At 37.9% G+C, this 11034-nt stretch overlaps 1 protein-coding gene across 1 annotated transcript in view; it reads left to right on the forward strand.

The window, feature by feature from the left end:
- AGTR1 (angiotensin II receptor type 1) overlaps positions 1–5254 on the forward strand; it is a 53289-nt gene extending 48035 nt beyond the window's left edge. Inside the window, exon 3 of the mRNA XM_047876573.1 lies at positions 3215–5254. Coding sequence (XP_047732529.1) covers positions 3261–4349 — 1089 coding nt within the window. The 5' untranslated portion in view covers positions 3215–3260 and the 3' untranslated portion in view covers positions 4350–5254. The remainder of the gene's footprint in view (positions 1–3214) is intronic.
- The last annotated feature ends 5780 nt before the right edge of the window (positions 5255–11034 follow it).

The raw sequence follows: 11034 nt of genomic DNA on the forward strand, positions 1-11034 counted from the left end.
CCAGCTGTTGCCTTTAAGTTCTAACCACTTTGTTTTCCATGTATCCTCCAAAGTCCAAATGCCATCTTCTTTGGGAAGTGCCCCTGATCACTACCCAAGTCCCCCACCAACAAACTGGGTCAATGATAAATACAGAACATTCCACATGACCCTGTTATGGTATAGTATTCAACACTGGAGGTAATTCTGTCTTTAAATCTCTTGTCCCCCCACAACTAGACTCAAATGCCTCAAAAGAGGAGAAGGACTGTGAACTTGTTCACTTTGCATCCCTAACTCCAGCACCTAGTAGATGTTCAGTGAATATGGGATAAATGGATGACAGCCCACTGGATGCACTATTTTCATTTGTGCTTGTTCCCACTGGTCCTATAACCTAAAATTCCTGTGCTTGTTCCCACTGGTCCTATAACCTAAAATTCCTCTCCCCTTTCTTCTACCCTCCAGTATGTGAGAATTTGTTTCCTTTCCTGGCAGGAAGTCTTAGTCATTACTTATATAAACATTGATGTAAAGTATTATTAGTATATTTAATGTGATGTCCAGAGTTTCTCCAGTGATATTCTCATTTAAATAATAAATTCCTTACTAAAATTTCCAGGGATGCTCCCCTATATGTTCAGAGCAACCTTTTATGTATTACATATTAGTCGATATGGATCAATGGGAACTGAAGAAGAAACTGACCTCAGATTGTGATGGAATTGGAGTCCAAAACTATGTTTAAAACTTGGTCCTTTCAAATGCAAACTTTTTCCCATAGATTTTTTTTTTTTTAATAAATGATGGTTACAATTCTCACCTTGTCAATAAAATTCTACTCATTCCAGATACAGTATTAGTGGAACCAGCCTGAGATATATAGTCTTAGAGTTAGGCTCAAGAGAGAAAAGAAGAAAAAGAGGAGAATTTCCTCCCTGCTTTCAAGCACTCAAGCTCAGGGCACCAAAGGGATTCCAATGCATTAAGTTTATCCCTTCCTATCTGTTAGTAGTGTCCTTGTGCCCAAGCTGAAACAAATATTTACCTCTGCCCTGGTTTTCAGTTATGGAGTTCACCCAGGCTGCTTTTTAATCTTTGAGATTCTTTAACCTTGACATTTCCACTTTTTTCCTAGGCAAAATCCAACTGAACTCAACCAGATGTTAGAAGAATAAGTAAATTAATACACATTAAGGTGTAAATGACTGCTAGCACATAAACCTTTCATGAAGTATTTAATTTTTAATAGAGAGTATTTGTTTACCTAAAGGAATTTATACTTCTAAACTGGCATAATTTCAATAACTATAATAAAATAAACTGAAAAATCAGCAAAATGTAGGGAAATCCTTCTGGGTGAGAAAGAAATAGGTCATATCTCCCTGAGAGCCTAGCCCTAGTTTCCATTATATTATTCCCTCTTTTCATCTTCTGTTTTAGAAACCACATATTTCTAAAAGTACCAAGGATTTTTCTGTTTTGTTTAGTTTTGGTTTCGATTTTTTAATCCAAGGTGAAGCCTAGGTTAACAATGACTATTTTCTATCTTGATCCTCTCAGGAGCAAAATGTAAATTGTGTTATTAGCCCCACAGAAACTAGTCTCATTATGCTATACTCCTAGCTTTTAAGTTATATGCTATTTACTCATTCATTCATCCATTGGCTGTCTTATTCATCAGACATGTATCATCTGTCCCCTGGAATTGGCTGGGGCCTACATTAGTAAATGAGATTATTCGAAACAAGCCCTACCCTCAAGCAGCTGACATACCAATAGAGAAGACAGGTCAACACCACTATGACATAGTGTCAAAAGCTACATCCAAAGTGCTGAAGTGGCTTGGCAAATGGAACAGTCAATGGCCCAGATAAGTCAGGAAGGCTCCACAGAGGATGTGACATTTGCTTGTTTGTGGATGCTAATGTCCCCATGAACAAAAAGAGAGGGAAAAAATTAAATTATATAAGGCTGAGTACAAAAGGAGAAGATAATGGGGACTTGAAGCCAGAACCTTGAAATAAGTCAGTCAGAGAAAGACAGATACCATATGTTTTCACTCATATGTGGATCTTGAGAAACTTAACAGAAGAACATGGGGGGAGGGGTGGTGGTGGAAAGTTACAAACAGAGACAGAGGGAGGCAAACCATAAGACTCTTAAATACGGAGAAGAAACTGAGGGTTTATGAGGGGTGTGGGAGAGGGGAAAGTGGGTGATGGGCACTGAGGAGGGCACTTGTTGGGAGGAGCACTGGGTGTTGTATGGAAGCCAATTTGACAATAAATTATATTTAAAAAAAATCTTGGATGAGGAGAATAACTACCTCCTTGGGGAAGGCAAAGAGGCCACTTAAGAAACTTTTTCTTTCTAGTGTTCTCTCTTAAAACCTGGCTACCTGAGTCTCATCCCTCTCACGGCACCACTTTACACCAAGATGGACACTACCTTAGGTGTGTGTGTTCATACAGCTCTCCTGGATGCCAAGCATAGCTATCCTGGGAAGTCTTATTCCTGTTCCTCATCTTGCCCAGGACACTTTGCTACAAAAAGAACGCACAGCCACGCTCATCTAGGGACCTGCTCCTGGGGTAGCAAGAGGATCTTTACCCAGCACCCGCCCCCTGCCCAGACAGACTTGCCTATGCCATACGCTGAGCTTTTTACCTCAGAGTATGCCTGTACCTCATCCTGTGATGTTACCCCCACAGCATCCTCAGCCTCCCTCCCAAGGGTTTTCTGATGGACTCTGCTAGGGAAGAGTATGTTGATTTTCTAAATCATGTAAGTGAATAGCTTGTTTACTGACTATGTAAAATATTGAAGCAAATATTTGCAGAAGCTTCTGGAAAAACTCAAGTCTTCCTGAATAACTAATTTAATTCAGTAGCATTTTCTGAGATTTAGACTATGCTTTTTTAATCAATGTGGAAGCTGGGATTTACTTCTAGAAAAAATGCAAAGAACCTAGATAAGTTTATTCACATAGCACCCCCATTTCTGTTTACCTGGAGGATATTTATTACTTTCTAGAAAAGCGATATGTTCTAAAAATTAATTTAAATGTGTAATCCTACCCTTTCTCGGTTCAGTTTTTCTCCAGAAAATATGATCTATTTTTTTTCCTAAGACTAAAGTGGAGTTACTGTATTTATGACTGAAAAATAAAACTATTTGTTTATATCTGAAAGTTCTTTTTTTTTTTTTACCTTTTCACTTTTATTTTCTCCAGGTGCATCTGGCATAGTGTCTAAGACTAATTAACCCAGGAGATAAAAATGATCCTCAACTCTTCCACTGAAGATGGTATTAAAAGAATCCAAGATGACTGTCCTAAAGCTGGAAGGCACAATTACATATTTGTCATGATCCCTACTTTATACAGTATCATTTTTGTGGTGGGAATATTTGGAAACAGCTTGGTAGTGATTGTCATTTACTTTTACATGAAACTGAAGACTGTGGCCAGTGTTTTTCTTTTGAATTTAGCACTGGCTGACTTATGCTTTTTACTGACCTTACCACTGTGGGCTGTCTACACTGCCATGGAATATCGCTGGCCCTTTGGCAATTACCTGTGTAAGATCGCTTCAGCCAGTGTCAGTTTCAACCTCTATGCCAGTGTGTTTCTACTCACATGTCTAAGCATCGACCGTTACCTGGCTATTGTTCATCCAATGAAAGCCCGCCTTCGGCGTACAATGCTTATGGCCAAAGTCACCTGCATCGTTATTTGGTTATTGGCTGGCTTGGCCAGTTTGCCAACTATAATCCACCGAAACGTGTTTTTCATTGAGAACACCAATATCACGGTTTGTGCTTTCCATTATGAATCCCAAAATTCAACCCTCCCCATTGGGCTGGGCTTAACTAAGAATATACTGGGTTTCTTGTTTCCTTTTCTGATCATTCTTACAAGTTACACTCTTATTTGGAAGACTCTGAAGAGGGCTTATGAGATTCAAAAGAACAAGCCAAGAAATGATGATATTTTCAAGATAATTATGGCAATTGTGCTTTTCTTTTTCTTTTCCTGGGTTCCCCACCAAATATTCACTTTTCTGGATGTATTGATTCAGCTGGGCATCATACATGACTGTAAAATTGCAGATATTGTGGACACCGCCATGCCCATCACTATTTGCATAGCTTATTTTAACAATTGCCTGAATCCTCTCTTTTATGGCTTTCTGGGGAAAAAATTTAAAAAATATTTTCTCCAGCTTCTGAAATACATCCCTCCAAAGGCCAAATCCCACTCAAACCTATCAACAAAAATGAGCACACTTTCCTACCGCCCCTCAGATAATGGAAACACATCTGCCAAGAAGCCTGCCTCATGTATTGAGGTTGAGTCACACACTTGAAGCCTATCTGTGAAGTAATCCTGTGAAAGGAGAAGCAAGAAACACATTCCTCTACAGCACCTCACTACCAAAGGAACATTAGCTACTTTCCAGAATTTAATAAGAAAAAGGTTATGTGGTCTCAACAAACCTTTCTAAAGCTCTGAACAAAACCTTTTCTTTCCCTGTGCAACAAAACATAAAGTGAAGCCACATTTTGCCACATTTTGCATCAGACAGACAACGATCACTCCAAGAACGATGTCAGAAGCTAGATGAATGTGTTCACTGGGAAAATTTTACTGGCAGAAATGCCGTCTCCGCAGCCGGCTCCTGTTCTGTTATTTTTGACTCTTCCACATGAAGGTATTTGGAATGTGTTCAACCTTGAGAGGAGCGACAGGAGGTCAGAGCTTAAGATTGCTCTGCCCAGTTTCCAAGGGGCAGTAAAGCTTTTTTGTGCCTATGGAGTTACTAGCAGCTGTGGCCCACCTGGACCTGCCACTGCACTTTTTGTGCAGAGACTTGCTAAGCAGTACTTGTCAACTTTCAGACACTTTTGCGAAATTCAGCTAGTGTCTTATAGATTCACACGGCCGAAACACGCCAGCTAATTGGCCTATTTGTATACAGATATTACTAAAGTCATATATTAAAGTTAAACTACTTGTAAAAGTGTTACTCTGGTCCCAGGAAGTAGTGTCTTCCCAGTCATATCAGTTTTGTTTCATATCTGAGAAGTATATATATTTTGTGGAAAAAAAAGATTGTATACCTTGTATACCGTAAAGTATGCCTTATGTTTTAGAAAGTGTATGTTCTACTTGTATATGTATTCTATATCTCTAAACTGTTGCACTTGATTAAAATCTGGCAAAGTTATATTTACATTAAAATACTGTTATTGTAATGTGTTTAATCTTCAATGCTTAAAATATATGCTGATTTATTTTTCAAACAAGTGTAATTATGAACCCAATTCCATTCAAATTTTTAATACAACAGATAGTTTAATACGATTGCTTATAGGTTTTATATCCACAGCATGGAATAAATACACCCTTTTGAGTTTTTCAAAGCTTTTCATACAACAAAGAAAAAATTAATTTTTATAACACTAAAATAAAACATTATTTTACACATAATTATTTTTAAATTTTTTAATGTTTATTTTTGAGAGAGACAGACAGACAGAACACAAATGGGGGAGGGGCAGAGAGAAGGGGAGAAACAATCCAAAGCAGGCTCCAGGCTTCAAGCTGTCAGCACAGAGCCTGACACAGGGCTCGAACCCATGAACTGTCAGATCATGATCTTAGCCAAAGGCAGACGCTTAACCAACTGAGCCACCCAGGCACCCCCACATAATATTTTTAATAGTAGGACTTTTCTGATTACATACATGAATGATCATTGTAGGAAATGTAGAAGATATAAGGAAAGTGTTAAAAAATAAGTTATATTTAGTTCTCCTTATTAAAAATTACCATTTTTAACATTTGGGTGCATTTTCTTCTACATTTTTGTATTCATTATACACACATCCATACATAAATTGTGATATTGGAGTCAGAATATGTACTTTGTATACAGATTTTTCTCATAATGTCATAGCATAGTAGCTTGCTACACCGTTAAATATTTTCCTAAGATATTTTAATAATTGCATAACATTACAAAATAGAGAAAGACATTCTGATACAGTTAGCTAGTCCTCAAATTGGGACATTTAGCTTTTTCTGATTTTTCGGTATTATAAATTGCACTGTGGTAAATGTTCAAGTAATGAACGTGATAAATTCCTCACATTCTAGATGTGGTACAACTTTATGAACATTTTTAATACTCTTAATACGTTTTATCAAATATTTTACAGAAACCTTATAACAATTTACAATTGTTATATGTCTGAACATATCTCACCACAGTCCCAGCAGCATGAAATATTTACTAGATTTAAACAGAAAAGTAAAATTTACTGTAAGGATCCACATTCTACACGCACAAACAGGGATGCACCTGCCCTAAAGAAAGTACAGTAACATTTCTGCTCCCCTTGGGAAGTTGCCTACTTTTTCTCACTGGAGGCATCATTGGCTTTAGAGTCCACCTGGAACAGGCTGATGTGATTATCTGACTCAATGAACAGTGATCAAAAGACTGGGGTGATGTATGAAATAGTTGATGGAAGCTACAAGCAAGGGGTGGGGCATTCAGAGAGCCCTTAGTGGGCCGGCCAGAATCTCCACAACGCAGCCTATTACATTCACATTCCAAAGGACAGAGAATTTATTTTGAGAATAAATGTGGTTACATATGTCTCATATTATTTCCCCTTTACATTGTTTTTAATTTCATTAATATAATAGCAGCCGCTAACTCTCCAAAGTTCTGTTACTATTTTCACAAAGTATTACCTCTAAAAAATAAATTCTAGCTCATCCCAAATTATAGTGTAAACTTATCCTATTTGAATTCCCTCCAAATCAAACATATGACTGTTCATTTTTTTTATTCAATAGTCATCCCAAACTAAGTGATTACAAGTACTTCAAACTTGCAGAACCATTTGATAAATTACAGTTGATAAGATTTCTGGCAGATAACTATATTTAGATACCCTCTATCTCATGTATTTATTAACTGGCATGAATAACATGTTCCAAGCCTCATTTTCACTTCAATTTCATCAAATTATATTGTGATTTTTTCCCAATCCCATTTTGTGAAATGGACATTGGTAACTTCAGTGATTAATCTTGCTTCTTCAGTAAGAACAACTTAGTATTGAAGTGGAGACTCTACTTACCAAAATGTTAGGATGAGATGCCATAATTTACGCTTCATGGACATATTCTGGGATATTTTAAAATTTAACCATAAAGGAATAAAACTATTCAGAAAGACAGGTGCCCACCCATCCCCATGTACAGTCCAACAGTAAACATTTCAATCAGCTTCCATGGGCAGTATGAGATCGAGCCAAGTGTGAAGTACCCTGATTGGCAGCCATGGAAAGACTCACAGAGATCTGATACCACAGTCTCAGTTTTATAACTCTATACACTGGGCCACTTTTCTTCCCCCAAGAAAACATGCCAAAATGGGGAACCAGACAAGAGAAAACAGATTTAGACAAATCACAAAAGTGAAGTGAATGAAGCAAATGAGTCCCAGGGAATTTTGGATATTGGAACAAAAGGTGATTTCCCTGAGGGTAGAGAAGGAAGTAAATTAGGAGCAGATGAGACTGAGGAGTGAAAAGAAGTCTGGAGGCAGCCACCCACTGCCTCAATGGTCAGGATGCAACCCTCATAAAAGAGGTGCACAGGGATGTTTAGGTCCCCAGAGCCATGTTTCCCCTGGACCCAGACCAACCAGAAGATGAGACCTAAATATTAAGGAGGGAAGCAAGTTATAAACAGTAGACAATGGTATGGGGCAACACTCAACTGTATGATTTTTATTTATTTCAGGCTGCATGTTAGGAAGGAAAAGGTCCTCTCTAGAACCACACTGGAGGCTTTGATAAGACTGAAAAATAAATGTAATGGGAATAAGAAAATGGAAGAGGTGGAATATTTGAGCTAGTGGTCAGAGAGTCAGATTTTTAAAATTTAAAAATTTGAAAGTTAAAATATGATTCTGTAACTATATTCACCATTGTCTGATATATTTGTGTAGTGAACACCTGTGCAACTATCTACACAGGGTGCCTTCACCCTTTATCATAGGAATTTCCCCACCTCACCCAAGGACAGGACCACCACCATTTATTGGCCCAGGCTTGAAGTGAACCAATTACATATATTTTTCCCTAAGAATCCTTCGAACAGACACTGATGAACAGTTGGTCCTTCCCCACTGCTGAAAGTTGTGAAATGTAAGTTTGGAATCTATTAGTAACCACATCCCCAGTGAGAGTGAAGTTAACAGAAAAGACAAAAAGTCCTGAGATGCTTGAGTCCTTGATTCTACCTGTGTCTAATGCCATGTCATACTTCAGAACCAGCGTGCATAGCTAATATCTATATGTGTTCCTTCCTGCTTGACCAATAAGAATTTCCTCTCTGATGGCCAAGAGACACATGAAAAGATACTCAACATCACTCATTATTAGGAAAATGCAAATCAAAACCACAATGAGATATCACCTTAAACCTATCAGAATGGCTAGAATCTTTTTGATTCTAGAAATAACAAGTGTTGACAAGGTTGTGGAGAACAAGGATCCCTCATGTACCACTCATGGATATGTGAATTGGTGTGGCCACTGATGAAAACAGCAGGGAGGTTCCTCAGAAAGTTAAAAATAGAAATACCAAATGATCCACTAATTAAACCCCTGGGAATTTACCCAAAGGAATAAAAAAAACTAATTCAAAAAGATATATGCACCCCTATGTTTACAGCAGCATTATTACAATAGCCAAGATATGGCAGCAACCCAAGTGTCCAGTGATATGGATAAGATGATTTGATATATGTGTGTACACACACACACACACACAAAATGGAATACTATTCAGCCATAAAAGAATGAACCTTGCTATTTGCAACAACATGGACGAACCTTGAAGGTATTATGCGAAGAGAAATATGTCAGACAGAGAAAGACAAATACTATGTGATTTCACTTATATGTGGAATCTAAAAAATAACAAACAAAAAGGAAAAACAGACCCATAAATACAGAGAATAAACTGATGGCTGCCAGAGGGGAGGTAGGTAGGGGGATGGGCAAAATGGGTGAAGTGGAGTGGAAGATACAGGTTTCTAGTGATGGAATAAGTCAGAGGAATAAAAGGTACAGCATAGGGAATATAGTCAATGGTACTGTAATAATGTTGTATGGTAATAGATGGTAACTACACTTGTGGTGAGCACAGTATAACATATAGACTTATTGAATCACTATGTTGTACACTTGAAACTAATGTAACATTGTGTGTCAACTATACTTCAATTAATAAATAAATTCTAAAAATTAAAAAAATGCTTAATTGAAAAAATGTATTTTTTTTCTTTTTTGTAGCAGCCAGGACATCATTAATTTGCCATCCAGCAGGAATGATACCAGTCTAGGTCCCAAAATATATTCTTGGTCCCTAACTTAAAGGGTCACATAGGGCACCTAGGTGGCTCAGTTGGTTAAGCATCTGGTCTTGATTTCGGCTCAGGTCATGATCTCATAGTTTATGAGTTCAAGCCCCACGTGGGGCTCTGTGCTGACAGTGTGGTGTCTGCTTATGATTCTCTCTCCCTCTGTCTCTCCCTCTGTCTCTCTCTCTCTCTCTCTCTCTCTCTCTCTCTCTCTCTGCCCCTCCCCTGCTCTCTCCCTCTCTCTCAAAATAAACAGGCTTAAAAAACATTTATAAACTTTAAAAACATTTTAAAAAGTAAGGGGTCATATGGGCTGTCCCTCTTTCATAGGTCTCCTCATGACAGGGTGGGGACAGGACATCCAGCGTAGTGTGTATGTTAGAGGGAAAGAGGTGTGGTGACATGGAAGGATTTGCAGTTGGATGGAACTAAGGGTACTTATTGATAGTACTTACTATTATACATTATTGTAAATGGAGATCTCCCCCTGAGGTGGCACACTGATAAAACACTCTTGTGTTGCCAAAACAATTATATGATCTGGACCATGTGAAATGGTAAGTACAGAGAGGAAATGAGCACCCCATATCACTCGAGAGCTCAAATGACCTGCATGTTCTCTAAATCTCACCAAACCTGTGAGTACCACTTCCTACCCTGCCTAAATCCAATGAATGGACAAGACCTTCGTTCAGTGAGTTAATCTAACTTACTTGAGAAATAAGGTAAATGAGGTCCAACGGAATAAATTTTCACAATCAGAAAGAGCCAGAATTAGATTACTATCTTTTTTTCAAAAGACTGTAAGTTAGAAGAAGAGAATTCAGCTTTAATAGTGTTTAATTCTAAATCACTCATACACAACGCTCTGCATAATAACCCTCTATGAGTTTAAATACCCTAAGTTTTGCCCTTCAAGCAGAATGATTGAAAAATACTTATCTATGTGCACAAGAGATGTAAATTTGATTAATGTTAATTTTTAAACTATTAAAAGCCAGTTTGCTACTATAATTATTTTGCTTCAAATATCAAAACGGTAAGGAGCCATATATGCCTCTGAGCCCATTTCTTCATTCTTTCGATGTCCTAGTAAGCTTCCTTTGAAAAACTGAACAAAATGACAAATAGTAATCCTAGCTGACCCTCCCAATGAGTTGGGATCTATCTCACAGAACCTCTATGCATGACGATGTTCTGCTGTACCATATCAGTATACACAGTTGCTAAATGATAATTTTCACAAAATAAGCTTCAATTCTACTAAATGGCAGATTGAAAGCACGCTGGGGTTCACCAACAGAAAGAAGCCCTCATAGAGTTCACCACAGAGAGGAGAACATCATATATGCAGACTCTTAGGCAGAGTTGCTATGAATCAGCCAGCACCGTATGATGGGAAAGACCACAGATCTGGATTCTCTTTGATCTGGCATTCTCCTGGCTGCTATTGTTATAGCCACATTTCTAAGGAGTATTGAATGGACACAAAGCAAAGTATATTAGCCAGAGGACATGTGAGTATTTCTTTAAAACTGTATCTCAATTTCAATCATTGAAGATATGCACCAACAAAGAAGAAGAGAGTCCCCAGATACATAAT

The sequence above is a fragment of the Prionailurus viverrinus genome, chromosome C2, assembly GCF_022837055.1.
Source record: "Prionailurus viverrinus isolate Anna chromosome C2, UM_Priviv_1.0, whole genome shotgun sequence".
Lineage (NCBI taxonomy): Eukaryota > Metazoa > Chordata > Mammalia > Carnivora > Felidae > Prionailurus > Prionailurus viverrinus.